The 15,825-nt window shown below is 51.5% G+C and overlaps 1 protein-coding gene across 2 annotated transcripts in view; it reads left to right on the top strand.

The window, feature by feature from the left end:
* The window catches only part of LOC146199716 (uncharacterized), a 72,364-nt gene that overhangs the window by 34,702 nt on the left and 21,837 nt on the right, over nt 1–15,825 (top strand). For both annotated transcript variants that reach the window (XM_084595212.1, XM_084595213.1), the window contains exons 2-5: nt 13,607–13,726; nt 14,488–14,584; nt 15,165–15,220; nt 15,676–15,723. In XM_084595212.1, the coding sequence (XP_084451338.1) occupies nt 13,624–13,726; nt 14,488–14,584; nt 15,165–15,220; nt 15,676–15,723 (304 nt within the window). In that variant the 5' untranslated portion in view covers nt 13,607–13,623. The remainder of the gene's footprint in view (nt 1–13,606; nt 13,727–14,487; nt 14,585–15,164; nt 15,221–15,675; nt 15,724–15,825) is intronic.

The following is a 15,825-nucleotide window of genomic DNA, read 5'->3' on the forward strand; positions in this document are numbered from 1 at the left end:
TCCTATGGGCTGACTGTCGCGCCTTCTAAACCTCGGCGGGGCTGCGCAATGCAGCCGCACACCGTGCAATGTCAACGGAGTGGCATGATTTTTAGTTTCTAGAATGACGGCTTAACTTGCCTTAGTCCATTAAGGAAACCCAGGTTGAAAATAACCGGAATCCCTCAAATGTACGGCCAGTGTTCCTATTTTTTTTTCCTCCTTATATCTTCTTCGCCCCTTACCTCACAGCTCGTTTGTTGTGTCCGCCGTGAGTCGAGCAGTAACTGCGCCTGTCCTTTCTTCGTTGCTCCGCGAACATTTACCGCGATTCAAAGCGAAATCACGTGCTGTGGAGGGAAAAGTCACCGTTGCATTACAGGAGCAAGACACTGTATCTGAACTAGCTGTATCGCTCGTGTGGGCCCGCCTTTCTTTCATCTTAAGACGGTTGTTTCTGTACACGTCGACTCGCGAAAATGATTTTTGGTACAAAACCTGGCCAGACGAGTTCATCGCTGGGCCGTTCGTTCCGCCTCGCCGAAGCGTAAGTATGCACATGCTCTCTGGGGAGGGGCTCGTACATAGCGGAAGCCGCATTCATGCACGCTCACTGTCTTTGATCTCCTGCTGCAGTAACGGGCTTTCGCTTGGGGCGAGCCGTATTGCGGCCGCCTATGTGGGCATATTCCAGGGATGATCCACCGCGGTGAGAGAGCTTGCAAGCTCGAGATAAGGTTTCTTGAGTGTTCCCGCACTCATGCGTGCATGTACGCACGAACGCTGTTGGCGCAGTAATCGTTGCCGTGTACATATACGCACCAACACTATACCGGCACGCTGATGCTCCTTAGCCGGTGTGACGACTAAGATATATGACATTGACGGGAAAGGTCGCGTAGTTCGATGTAAACGTGATCATCGCTCGCTGAACAGGATTTTCGTGCACACTGCAGCACGGAGTCTCCTTGCGCGCAGCGGTGGACACTTTATTGAGGTTCAGGTCGACGGAAGGAGACCTCGCCCACGCCGAAAATCTATCGTCGCCTGTTCGCCGTTGTGTGACACAGTGGAAAGTCGATAAACGTACCCGCCCAATTCACACTCTCGAGTGTTCTAGCCGACTACCTGTTCCCACGTCAGTGGCAAATTAAGATTTGTCCGCATCGTTGGGCTGATCGGCATGCACTCTAATCATGCAAGGGGACCACTGTAATCGAAAATGGAGCTTTTGTAATCGGGATAAATCCACACCAAGGAAATGCGCCTGTCGGCATCGCTGTTCAAGTTCGCGAGTGTATGATGCGTGAATCGGAGCCTCTGCATGCTACACTGCCATCACAGCAAAACGGCCAGAACCGGTTATCTCGGTGTGGACGTCCCCACCATGCAGTTCCAATAATGTATGCATTTTTCTTTCTATTTTTGCTCTCGGACAAAAACGTTGCCGTGGCCAGAAAGAGAGAAATCGTTTTTTACGGAGGACGGTAGTTCGATGTATGTGATTGGGTGTCCCTTTATTCCGAAATTCACTGATTTCGAACAACTTTTCCGGTCCGGTTTGATTTCGAATGATTGAGAACTCGATCGATCCCATGAGCGCTGAGGAAGCAGAGTTTGGTCACTGGGTTTGTTCGGAAAGGAAGCTATACTTCATCAGACTTGCTGGTGCAAGGACTGCTTGCGCGAGGCGTGCACTTGCGTGTGTGTCGTTTGTCATAAGCATTGTCTTCTATAGCACACTTGCAGCCAAGAAGAGTCGGAGTAAAGGTAAAAGGCACCGGCACGCGACGGCGAGGACAAGTTAAGAACGTAAGATATGCACTATAGACTCGACGGTCTGGTGCTGTATATATATATATATATATATATATATATATATATATATATATATATATATATATATATATATATATATATATGCGCATAGCCAGGGAGAGGGCCCCCACGAAATTTTTTCGTACTGTCATACACCACTGACTAAAACAATCACCAGAGCCAGAAATCAATCAGGACTTCTGGTCCGTCAGGAACACTTCGAACTAATCTCAATTGTATGGCTGGAAAACTGGCTATGATGGATTTTTAGTTCTGCATTTGTTAAATTAAACAAATGATTTTCGTCTGGAACAATACATGCGCAGCATACTCGATGGAACTAAAGGCCCGGATGGTACTATTCTTCCGTGCAATCTTTGCATCCGGGCATGCAAAATTTATGGAGGACGTAACCGCTTGTAACCGCTGCGACATCAGGATGCGCGCTAGCGTGCTTGTGGCACTCGCGTATTTACCGAGCACGGGCTGATTGATGATAAGCGGTTCGCTCTTTTGCCACTGAAAACGGGACTCCTTGTGCTGGGTTTCCGTGGAAGCGGCTCAGTTGGGCGTAACAACCCGTTTAGGCATGCCCGAGTCTCCCTAGACACGCGGCTCATATACATCAGGTTTGGCGTTCGGGTGTGTCGTTTCGCGCCTTGGATGGAGCCCTGTTCCTTGCTTTGTTCCCGGTAATCCCGGACGAACTTCACCCGTCGTCCGCTTGCTATCTCTCTTGCTCGGGCCGTGCACGTGGGCGGCGGCAGCCTGCTGCAACATCGTCGTCTAGGCGGCCCAAGCGCGCGTACGCATGCGGGCCTTCGTGGACGAGGCGCGATCGGTATCTCGCCGCCGCCGCCGCGCGGGGCATATCCGGTGCCGAGGGAGCAGAACGCGGCCCTGTGGTGGTGGTGCTACAGGGCGGGGCCTGCTGCTCCCGGTCTTCGCCGCCGAGTTCCTGCTGCATCGGGGTTGCTCCCCCTCCCGCCGTCCACGCTGAGCGCTGGCAGATAAAGCGAACCGCTGCGGGAAGAAAGAAAATAAAGGGCAACAAAAGAAAGAAAAGATAGGTCCAAACCTCCGAAGGGGAAGGGCCGCCGACCCACCGATTCGGCGTGCTCGCGGTGGAATTCGGCATTGACGCTTCGTGCCCATGATGCGAGGGTCCTCCGCGTGCGTGCGTGAATTTACGCCGCTCATGCTTTCTCCCCCTCTCGCGCGCGGCGAGAGCCCAATTCAAGAAACGAGTCCACGTATCCCCCCCCCCCCCCCCCTCCCCTTCTTTCGTAGCATCCCTTCCCGCGGCCCTTCCCCATCATCCAGCAGCCCTGTATCCGCGCCGGTCGTATGGATAGAAGTGAGGAGGTCTTTCATTCAAGGCTGTAGCGCGTCGCGGTGACGCGTGGCGTAAGATAGCGCAATTAGGATGCGTTAACTGGAAGGGCAGTCACGACGTCGCCGCTGCCTGTTTCGCTTCCGCAACGGCCGCCCGTGGTGTCGGAGTGCGACTGAATGCTCTGCGCCGCCGACATTTGGAAGCGTCGCACGTTTTTCGCGGACGGGAGAAGCTCGTTTTTTTTCGTAGTCGCCCTGCTGAATTGAATCCGACGAATTTTCTTAGAGAGACTGGTTTTGCGCAGAACCTTCTTTGTAGGGTTATATAAGCTTGCGGCCTTTGGTTACAGCGGCTGAGAAACGCGCATCATCGCCGTGTTACGCATAACTGAATGGCACGGCGCGGGGTCGCTGAAGTCCTTGTATATGTCACTTATTTCTGACTTCGTGCGTGAACACCGTCCAACGGTGTACACCTGCAGCGATGATTCTGCACTGACGGTATAGGTGCGTGTTGTCCCACGCGCTCGTTGTCTGTGTATTCCACACGTTTGTAAAACTGTTAAATCTTCGTGACACGATTTGCTCTGGCTGTCATACACAGGTGCCCTGTTGGTTTATACGTATCCGGCGTAGTTATCCTGATGGACGTGGGCGGCCGCTGTTGTTTTCGTGGAGGGCCGCCCCATAATGATCGCAGGCCGCACTCACCCGGCGCGGCAGCAAGGGGCGTAATGGTGAGGCGAGCGGGATGGCACGTGGTCACGGCTCGGCTGCTTTTGTTCGCTCACTGTTCGAGCCGTGCTTTCCGTGACGCGCGGTCGTTGGGGCCCAACTCATGGCAGCGCGCCTTTCTCTTGTAAGCAAACACAGCGCGCCGTATTTTGGCCGCACGCAGCTACAGAACAGTACGCGTTTGTTTTGTGTGCGATGACTTTGTTGTTGGTGGTTTTTAGCCGTCCGTCGCGCAGTGAATCGTAGCAAGATGCGTCGGAGGCGGCTGTGTATAAAGAACAAAGTGCTCACTCAATACCGCCCCGATCGAGTGTCCGCGGATGACGAAGGAGGCAAAATTAAGCGCGGGTCCGACGGTGAGAAAAGGGGTGTTGCCAATCGCTCGCTCATGAGGGACACTGCAGACACGCTTGCGCGTGGACGATTAGAGTGAACTTGCGAAAGTGACCGTCGTTTCCTGCGCAATCGACACCAAATATCGGAGATTATGTCGGATATATTGATCTATTCGTATTCGGCGAATGCTATTACAGGACTTAGTGCGACTATATATAAGAAAGTGATCGTTTCTATGCAAGGTTCCGAGCTCATGGCACACACGTCATCCTGCGACGTGTTGATCACACAGACGGATTCCTTTCGTTCTCTCCGTCTCGCATTTTCTTGCATACGGTGGCTGCAGGCGAACCAGCTACGCTCGTGCGGGGCGCATCCTGAGCGTCTATTTTCTGCGCGGCTGGCCAGGTCCGTGGCGCGCTGCTCGGTTGGCTGCTGCCCAGCGCAGCCTCCCTCTCTTCCTGCCTCGAGAGGCAATATGTTGCCATGTCTCTGCCAGCTCGCCGCTGCACCCGGCGACACCTTCATCCCCCCTCACTTCGTCTTTTTCGTATCATTTGCATGTCCATGTCTGTGGCTCCAGCCACTTTCTCAAACTATTGCCGGGAGCAATTCGGCTGCAGTGCACTTCTTTTTTGTTTTGTTTTCCGTAACTTTTGAATAGAAGTTAAATTACTTTAGCAATTGGTTTATTTAAATTACATTACCAATTACTGATCGCAGAAAAACCTTAGGGGACGTATAAGCTCCTTCGCCTTAGTGGTATACGGCGTGATTAAGTTAATGACTCCATTCGGCGCTCCTGTTCACACACAGTCATTGCTCTTTGTCTGTATTGCTACATTATATTAAGCTTCAATTAAGCCAACAGCACACATTTTTCTAGTACACTGCGAGCTGAATGCTATAGTCCCTCAGCCGTCATCTGGGCAACCTTCGAGTTTACAGTGACGGTCGCCTCAGGGCGCGCTCGAAGCATTTTCAGCCGGAAGCTGCGGGAAGAAGAATCCGCGAAAGCAAAGTTCCCGCTCCCCCCTCCCCCCCCCCCCCCTCCTCCTTCTCACTTTTTTTCTTCATTATTAATATCATTCGAAAGCGCGCGGAAGGTAAGCTTTCAAACGGTTGCCGTGGTCCACGTCTATTTGGCAAGGAATGACTCGGCGAGTGTAATTCTTGGGGTATAAAGAGTGGGCAGGAAGTTGGGATTCTTGGCGAAGACAATGTAGGGTTAAGGATCGAGGGAAATCAGCTAAATTTACCTTTTCCACCAGAAGACTTGTATTTGCCTTTGGGCGAAATCTTATTCTCTTAGTCGAAATGTCGGCTACCAATTATAAGGGTCTCATTTCAACCCTTGTTCGCTTTAGTCTCCGCTTTCGGTGAGTTTAAGAGGCCCTCGTAGCTTCACTTTTCTTTAATGATATTCTGAAAATTTCCGCGATTCGCATTCCTGCATGCGTTTTATAATTGAAATCGCGTTTTTTCACTGCATCTTTTTGCAGCATCGATTGCCGGGGCTTAAATAATGCACATCCTATATGTATATGCAGCATAAATAAGCCTATGTCCGCACATATCTTCAGCCATAGTGATTGTGTTGCAACGTTAAAAGAAGCAGATTCTCAATGCGACGAAGAATGCGACATTCGGCATTTGTTTGTTCGTCAGCGCCATACATGCATGCGCGTTGCAATTTACAAACTGTTCATGCTGCAGCTGTCTTCTTACACGGTTGTTGTCTGTCATTTAAGGCCGGAATACATGCACTAATAGTTTTGGGAGTAAGCATGCATGGTGGATACGCACGTATATAGGTATCGTTACATGGCGCACAGCTCGTGTGCTTCATCTGTTGTTATTCTATTACATCTATGCAAGAGGCGCCCGCGGGCGCCTCTTGCATCGTTCCATTAGATAAAATATGCAATAGACGGTCTCTAGAACGTCTCTGTACTGTTTAACGAGACATTTGTTGATCATTACTGAGGCATTATGCCGTCTCTGGAAATATGACGATGACCCATGGACTTGCGGAAGCTGTCGCTCGCCGACAAGCGTATACACGCATGCATGCAGAACTACGCGCATCCTGTCGTAATCGTTATACTTTCTTCGTTTCGCACCGTATTGCGCGCCTAGAATGCGATTCGTATACGTATATTGCATCACTTAACTATGACGCGAAGAAGCCACGCGCGTTCTTCTCAGTTTGTTGGCGATTCACTGCTCGATTGACATCTATCGCCATTGTATTCGCCTGTTCATCTGCGTTCGATTAGTTCTTGGGGGAAAAACTCTTCGCGTCAGCGCATGCGCGACTGCCTTAATTGTTGGAATTTTTCCGCTTTGGCGCTCGGGTCGCACGACCAGAGCGTGTAAGGACGGAGCTAAATGACAAAACGGATATCGCTTATATAGGTTCGAGTAAAGCCGGCTCCGAGTCATGTGCCGGGGAAAGTTTGATGTTGTCCCATCCCTCACATCGTTTCTGCGAGCTCCGACGCGAGTCTTCTCGCAGATACCAAGGAAAGACGGGGGCTCCGATAGCAGCTGACGTCGAATAGCTCGTGCACGTTTTAACCCCGAATGCATGCGTCGAGCGGATGTGCTTTTGCCAAGAATTCATGGAATTTTATGCCGAACGTGGCTCCCTCAGCTCTCCCTGAACGACGGTCGATATCCTCGGGTGCATCTATATATAATCGCCTCAAAGATATTTAGTTTGTCCGCTGTTTTGTCATTGATTCTTTGCCGCGCGCGCATAGCTCTGATTTCGCCCTGTGCTTCTCGGTACAAAAATGTGATTACAATAGACGCAGTGGCCTCTTGTAAGGTGTATATAAAATATCAGCTGACGCGTCATCGCTCCAAGTACTTTTTTGTAAGCGAAAATTTGCCCTTGCGCATGGTTCCGAAACAGATGTCTCCATCTCCAGGGGAGCATGCACACGCAAAAAGAGCTCGCGCAATCACTAAGAAGTTTGCTCCCAATGAGAGGGGCAAAAATTCTGATGGCGCACTCGTCGCACTGTGCTGCGCTCGCCTGCATAGTTTTCTATGCTGTGCGGGGGCGCCTCCTTGTTGGCAAAAACATAGCTGAGCCGCTGACTGCCTCTAGCGTGCAATTATTTCTTAATGCTGCAGATAAATGTGCGGTTATATTTTCGGCGTTTTGATGAGTCGGACCGGTGCGCCGCCTAGCCGGCTTCCCTAAATTTGATGGGTCGATAATTGATTCGGTTAATCAATTCGCTCGCTTGTCAAATGGTAATAATAGTAATAGTACCTGCAGTCGAGTGTGAGACCCGGCTTTGGATTGGGCGCGCTCTTTCTTGTGGGTTGCGTACGTAAACGTGTAGCGGTTGGCATACTCGTATATCTATCAGGAACGCGACTCGAGCTTCTCTGGCGGCAACAGTTGAACATTTTTTGAGTCCTCATTCTGGTGTCATTCGTACACTGGAGGCGTGAAAAGCGAGGCAGAATATCTGTGTGGGAATCGGGCACTTGCATCATGAGCTGCACAATTTTGGATGTTGTTCGTTTGAGCAGCGCACCTTTCTTTCCCCAAGTCCTTGTGAGGGGACGAGCGTATATGATTCGCGCTGGGCTCGGTAGTATAAGCTACAGTAGGGGTTTATTCGAGGATGAAGTAGAGGGAAGGAGGAGTAGGTCGACTCAAAAATAAAAATTGAAGTAGAAAAGAAGGAACACAGAGCTGAACAGCATATTTGGCGATACCGAGGGAAAGCATATACGGTAACCGCATTGCTTACAGGAGTGACGAGTCTGACATGTAATGCCAGAGATACGGACTTTACAGTCTCGAACGCAGTGCCGGCGATCACAGGACGGATGAGTAATTGGTGCGTCGAATAGGCAGGATCGATGGACATACCGGTTACGAGATGAAGTCATGTTCGACGTAACGAGATCATTCATTTCGTTTGGCTCGGCACAGGCAAGCGTCGTTGAATACTCGCACCACCGTATCGCATTTGCCTTTACGCAACCTGTTTATAGAGTTGCGGAACGTTATACCACACGGGCTGACATCGCGTCACGTGATCTACCACTTAACCTGCACAACGTGCGTAACGCAAAATTCTCGCTTGCAGAACGTGGCAGAATGCACTCTTTCTACTTCCTGACTCTCACGTGATGCGGCACAAGTTGTACGCTTGTTGACGCTGTGGACATAACGCCACAGCGTTCAGGACTAGAAGGAACAGCAGGTGCGTTCCTCTTAACGTCCTCTGCAAACAGGTGATATACGTTACATGGCGGGCGGAAAGTGTTGCCGCTGTCGAGATTGGAAGGCAAAGCGCAGCAAGTGTCTTTTCTTGGCGGCCGAACGAGCGCCTGATGATGTCGCTCGCACGAGTCTTGCAAGCGTGCGGGCTCACCGTCGTACACGGTCCACACGGCCGTCAGCGGCTGCGACCATCTGGCTGCGTGGCCGCGCCGTGCCCCGTCCTTCTCCTTCGGCGGAACGCCGCCGCCGCAGCGAGCCCCCCCACTCCGCCCGGTACAATGGCCCAAGGCCAACCACCCCGCGGGTGCCTCCTGTATTATGCAAGGTGACAGCGGCGCAGTGTCTCCCCCTCCTCCTCTCTCAAGGCGAGGATGCCCCCTTCCCTCTCGCCCTCCCCGTGGTCTCTCTTCTTTCTCCTTCTAGTGTGCGTGCGTGTGCGGATATGCCGGCCCTCTCTTATTACTCCCGCCGTGCCATCAGCCATCATCCCGGGGTATCACGACCCCTGCTTGTCCTACCACGGCCACCGCATGACGCTACGGCGCGCAGCCGTGGTAGTAGTACATGCGTTTGTTTGTATTGTGCGTCTGTACCGCGCGTGCTCGTCTCTTTTCTTGGGTGGCGCCAGTCGCGCGCCTGTATAAGAGGAGGGGAGGGAGAAGCCGAATTCGTTTAATCGCGGTCTGCTTTTATAGAAGGTCTGCGTGCAATTGAGTATTCGCTTGCTTAATCTTAGCACAAGCAACAGCTTTTTAACCGCTGGCATGCTTAACGTTTCGCCTTTGTCGCGTGCCGTCTTTCTGTTCGTGTAAAGCCTGTTGCGAGTGACGGTATTTCTTGAGGCCAGTAGAGTTTGCGCTCTTCCCGCGGGCGTACTTGCTCCGTACAGCCGGGTCTGCGCAGCACGTACGACTTTGGCCGCACTAATGAAATCATGGCTCATCGCGAAAGGAGGTGGGAGAAGCGGGGGGTGGGCGGTAAACCTCGGCTGAGCTAACTCCAAGTGATGGTGTGATGTAATGGAGCCTGTTTGTTCCCTGTGTAAACATCACAGAACGCTGCTCATAAGGCGGCTGCAATCCTCAAGTGACGCATTTCAGGTCGTCCATTTCATAAGTGACAAGGGAGGAAGCGCAACGCACTTTGGGCGAACATATAATTCCGGCAGAGCACTGAGGAGTGAGTGCAGGTTACGTCGAAATGTTCGCTTGGGTTGACGTGTATTGCTTTCTTTCTTTTTTTTTCTTTTTTTTTTTTTTGCCGTCAGTCGTTCAGCGAGTTACTAGTTGGGCAAACAACGCGAGTAAGGGAAGACGCCAAGCAGGAGGAAGGGGGAGGGAGGGGGAGGGGGTGCATTGAATTTGTATGCTCGCTCACAGATGTAGCCTCTTCAGCTAGGCATTCGCCTTTCCGATCGACCGCGTTGATTTCGTCGTCCTAGCTTCAGTTTGCTCAGGTTACGTCTTAGTCCGGTCCCACCCAGGGCTTCTTGCTGCAAGGCACACTCGTGGGAAAAAAAAAAAAAAAAAAATGGACGAAGCAGTTGTGCTGAACCGGGCAGAATATTGCAAATATACGCGAGGACGCGTTCTGATTTATGTAGCGCTCGCTTTGGGCGGGCTGAATGGTACGGCTCCAGCGGTGTTGGCGCGGTGACCGCGCGGCTGCGTTCCTGGTAGTATGCGCGTGGGCCGCGGTGCTATCCCGCTGGCGCTGAGGCGAGCAATAACAGCGTCGTCCCTGGACCGCTATCTTTAGCCGCCGACAGGGAGGGCCCGGAGCGCGGCCGCCTTTGGCGACACGACCGCGGGGGAAAGATAATTGACCTTGCGAGTTCGTGGACCCGGCGGGAAGGCTTTTCTGCGTTGCCGGCTCGAAGCGTCTGGGTGGCCTCGCAGCAGTCGGCGCGAACAGCTGTTGACAAGGGGCTTTTTTTGGCGAGGGATTTCGGCCATGATGTTTGCGATTTTTCGAGGCATGCGCGCGAATTTTCATTGGTTGTATAGCTAGATGCACCTGGAGCTTTCTTTGTCAATCCGTCACCTGTAGCCTTTACCCTGCGGTATATGCCCTAACGTCCTAACTGCAAGCAGCTTTAAGGATTCTGCCTGAAGCGGTAACGGTGGTGGTTCGTTACACAGGAGCGCTGCATTGCTCTTTTGATGATTATACGTTGGCATTCGAGCTGAACCAGAGCTTCTATGTCTAGCGCAGTGATGTTAAGAGGCCGAGCCTAATGATTCAGCGTTTTTCTCATTTCGTGGCCATGTTCTCTCTACATATTTCCCTATTAATGCGAAAGCATTACTTCGCTATGTCCACAGATTTATGTCCGCACACCGCGTCCGCAGACCGTGTCCGCAGAACGTGTCCGCAAAATCGTGTCCGCAAAATCGTGTCCGCAAAATCGTGTCCGTAGCAGTTGTAATTGAGAAGTGGTAGAGGTTAATGAGTGATGTCAATCGATAGAGGGTGGCGTAATGTTGCTGCCGAAAAAGTATTAGGCCAATAAGTTAATTAGGTAATCGATTAGAATAACTATAGTTCACATGAAAGGAAAGGCGCCGTATCTGTCACAAATTTTCTGTACACACCTGAACCGTGCCGTAAAGGAATGGAGGAAGGTTGGAGTGAAAGCGGAAAGGGAGACAGGGCTGCCGTAGTGGAGACGTCAAGGATGTGACACCACGAAACCGGAAGTAGAACCAAAAAAGGGCATAGGAAGTGATTGGCGCGCAATTTTAAAGTACCAAGGACTAAAATGGGTAAACGAAGTGAATTAAGCAACTGGAAGCAACCAGAAGCAACCAACAGCGGCATCCGTGCTTTCGCATTGCTCCAATGCAGATTCTGTAGTGCTCTTTAATTTTTTTACAGTGGAGGGTGGCTACGAAGCTAGTGTCCACGTAGCACATCCGCCTTACTTCGAACCTTAGTCGCACAGGCTCGCTCTCTGTTTACATGGTGTTTTTCATATATTTACTCATCTAAATTTGCTGTGTTTCCTTTTCTACTTTTACGCTATATATAGGCCGGCGCTTATTGATGTTTGCGATATGTGGCGCCCGAGTGATGTATATGTAACCCATATGGCTGAGAGGGTGCCCAAAAGAGGTAGATTAACGCGAACCATTCGGAGGCGTAGTTGTGTTGTAGAGAGGCGCGCCACGAGGAAAATGTCCACACGGGGGGTGTACGTGAGCGAAGTGAAGGAAGCAGCGCTACAAGGACGTGACACACAGCACCCGTCTGGTCTTGTCGTGTTCTTGTCATTAACGCCTTTTCTTTTTTCTCTTAACACGTATCACCTATCATATCACCTATATAATATGGCCTCGAGTCCTGATGTATACGGATGTTGCCCGGTCACTCATCGTCTCACGCGAGTGTACCCTGTGACGCGTTATTGAACCGACTCTTAGGCCCACTTTTGTTGCCCCGTGCTTGCGAACTGCCTTATTTGCCGCTGGTCGAACTGAATGTTTTGACAATGCTTTAGATCGGAAGGAAAGGTCATCTGGCTCCGAACATTTACCCTTCAACTTCGTCTTTCACTCTCGTGCTCTGCAGCAAACATGGTCGTCTTCAAGTTGTAACTGCAACACACTGTGTAGTGAACATCGTCGCCTTCCTGAAGTTTCATCTGCGCCGCTCCATCATTTAACCCATACGCCATACACATACTCCACCTGTGCGAGTGCGGGCGAAGTCCGCGAGCGTAGTGTCGGGTGAATCCACCAGGAGGCTTCTAGAGGAAGCCACTCTCGCCAAAAGTAGAGAATGCAGCCGTACCAGACTGTCAAGACCCACGAGAAGCGAGACTATAGCCCGTTGCCGAGACGCTTACCAAGCGCGGAAGCGAGCCAAGATCGAAGCGCGGCAGCGACTGCAGCCGGTGGCTTACCTTCGTGAAACATGGTCCAAAGATAGTTACATCTATTTTTTTTTTTTTTTTTTTTTTTTTTTTTGCAGCTGCCGCGCTACAGCAGTCGGCAGTTCTAATGTCCGCTTTAAACTCCCGTCGCATTGTATACCGTGCAGGAGTTTTGCAACGGACGATCGCTTATTACGTGTTTCGCGTCGCACATCGCGACGATAGAACGGAGCACTTGTACACGCCCTTGAAGAGCAAAGTGTCCTTCACATGGCCAGTTTCCCGCTATAATATGCTCCGCCGCAAGAACATCTTTGGCGCGCCGAATTGCCTGCCTTAGTAACCACGGTAGCGAGGAATAGCGTCTCAATTCGGGGACGGGCGGCGCCAGTTTCTTCGCGAAGCCTTCTCCCCTTGTGGAGCTTTTCGTTTCTTCCGCGATGCGCGGCATCCGTTGATGGCACCCCGGCGCTGGCCGAACCGTTCTCTTGAGAACAAAGGCGAATGAAGAATATAAAGACGGGCGAGGAAAAAGGAGGGCCGGCGGGGAGCGAACGACGACGCGGACGCTCTCTGCTTCCTCGTTGCCCGCGTCATATTGGAGCCGCTCGGCCGGAAGCAAAAGCGCCCTGCGGAGATGAGCCGCAGCTGCTGCCCGGATTCGCGAATCCGCGGTTGTAAGAGCGAGCGAGCATGACTTTGCGGAGCAGAGTGCGGAAAAAAGAAGAAATGAGTGGAGAGACAAATGACTTCGCCGCTTCTTCGAGCAGCGGCGGTGGCGCTTGTCACGCCAAGCGACGATGGCGCTTCTGGCGGCCGTCACTCGAGTGGGGGCAAAGGAAAACTCGGACTCTTCTCTCCGAAAGGAAAATGCCGAAGATGATATCGGGGCCCTCGCGTGTAGTACCGGTTTGTTTTGATACGCGGCGTGCGCTCGTAATGGCCTCTCGGTGCATCCGAAATTGAGAGCTTTGTCGCGGTCGACCTTGGAAGACACAAACCTGCCTGAGTTTCTTACCTTACACCCGCCGCCCCGACGCTTTATGTGTGTGCGTGCGTGCATGCGCGGACATTGCTTATGTCATGGACGGAAAGCAAGCGAAACCAATAACAGCCAAATATAAAGAACGGATGGTTGCTGGATTTGCTAAAAGGAATCCACGTGCACTCGGGGAATCCTTTGCATGGTCGTTAGATTTCAGGGCATAGAGTACGTCACGGTGGAATACGCTGCGAAATGACGTGTGCGCCTTTTTCTCTTTTCGTTTGCACAGGGTGCCGCCCTCGAACGATGCCGGGTGCGAGGCTGGCTGACCTCAACTCGGTTATTTCCTGCGTGCTTTGCGGCGGCTACCTGGTGAATGCCACCACGCTCGTCGAGTGCCTGCACTCATGTGAGTAGCCTGGGCTTTCTCTGCATCTGCTTCACAGCGCAGCTCTCTAGCCCCGACTAACCCTCTTCATCTGACCGCCACTCAAGTGTCGACAGCAGCGGTTCTATGCGCATGTCACCGCGGGAGTGTCTTTAGTGGATGCAGTAGCTGCCAAACAAGTGCACCCATGTTCATAAAGATAACTCGTACGCGCCTGTCTTTGTCTTACTTTTGAGTTGTCTCCTCTTCGCTCACCATAAAGAATGCGTGCAGTGCACACACGGCGACCGAGCCGTAAATATCGGGGAGTATCGGTGTGGAAGAATTGTGAAGGCGTATGGTGGGTGGCTTTTCGCTGCATATATACATGTATATCTTCAGCGGCAGCGTATCCTCGCGAACGGGAGAACAATCAGCAGTTTCTTCCGAAGACGACGACTTCTGTATAGGCTGCTGTTAAAGCTGTGGGCAGACGGGAACGACAGTTAAATTTTATAACTTTATGTGTTTCTGATTGCTTAATTTTTACTATTTTGTGTAATGAGTAACGCGGAATATTCCAATATGGGGCCATAATAAATGAGCCGCCCAGCGGCACGGGCAAAGAGAAAGTGCATGGCGCTACATGGCGCGTGTAACAGACGCCCTCTGTCGGCTCGTTCTTCCGCTCCGCGTGAGCCTGCAGATCCGGGACTGCGGAAGTCGAGCGCCCCAAAGTTTGGCGAGCGCTTGCTGCGTGTGACTTTCTTTTCCTTCCCTCGGTTCCCTCGCATTCGCCGCAGTCTGCCGAGTGTGCATCGTGCGCTACCTGGACACCAGTAACCTGTGCCCCATCTGCGACGTGCCGGTGCACAAGACGAAGCCGCTGAACTACATCCGGTGGGTACTACAATACGGCTGAGTTGGCTGTCTCGTGCCGCGGCATTGCGTGCATGCGTTAGCTCTTCGACTGCGTCTTCCGGCTGCTTGTGCCAAACAATTGCTGGCGCGTACCAGAAAACCAGAAAGGTTGCGGTGCAGGCGCACATGCAGCCAATAGGATTCGTCGGGTCCCCCCTTCCCCCCGCTCGCCCGCCTATTTTTGTGGGGACACCCGTGGAGCAGTTCAGCCCCCTCTAACCCTCGTTCCTCTTGCAAAAGAGAACCTTTGTTCTTGAGTTCCCTGTGAAAGGAAGTGCTGGCTGCGTGCCCGGTGTATAGTGTACAGCTAAAAATCCTAACATTGCAGTTGTTTCTGCATCGTATATGACTGTGTTGTGCCTTGTAGAACACGCGCAGTGGTTATATATTCCTGTGTGTGCCTCAACTTAACCTGTGGAATGCGTGTGAAATGTTTTTTTTCTCTTCAACCTTATCGGTATTTACCTAGAAACGCGCATTAACGTATATATACATATTATGTTCTCTCTATGGACACCCCGCTGTAACAAGTTTGTTTTCCATACTTGCCTGCGTGTAGGACGGACAACACTCTCCAGGACATCGTCTACAAGGTGGTTCCGGGTCTCTACCAAAGTAAGCGAAAACACGCTGTGCTCTGTTTATACACGCTTGTATAGATTGCGCACCGCAGCATCACGCGAAAAGCAAAGCGCCCAATCATGCAGCATCACTGCGCGTAGTGGACGCCGTGCAAACTTCGCTCCCGTCACCCCCAACGCGGGCGAAGAACACGATTTTTAGCTGATACATGTGGAAATTGCAAATAGAGGAAAAAAGTTAAAAACAAGTACTCTAAATTTCACCGTGGTCCCCTGTGTGCCATACATATATATCTGCCGAAAAATCACTGCGAGGACCTCTCTCTCTATATAATATAGCTCTGTGCCTGCGTTTATTTCACGTCATTCAAAGTGCTTAGTTTTTCGCAAACACTAGCGCTATATACCGTGTTTCCAATTGGCCGTTTCTTTGAGCGGATGTGTCATGGGGGAGCTGTGAGTTCTCAACAAAATATTCCTTTTTCGCAGGAGAGATGAAGAAAAGGCGAGACTTCTATGAGAAACACCCGGGGCCAGGTGAGCCTCATATATCTGCCGCTTCAATGGAGCATGCGAATATAGCTGCCGTTGATGTATTTAAGATGGTGTCGGCCGTTCTGGTGCGGCACCTGTACTTCG

The sequence above is a fragment of the Amblyomma maculatum genome, chromosome 2 (genome assembly GCF_055883805.1).
Source record: "Amblyomma maculatum isolate TAMU_Amacu chromosome 2, ASM5588380v1, whole genome shotgun sequence".
NCBI classification, from domain to species: domain Eukaryota; kingdom Metazoa; phylum Arthropoda; class Arachnida; order Ixodida; family Ixodidae; genus Amblyomma; species Amblyomma maculatum.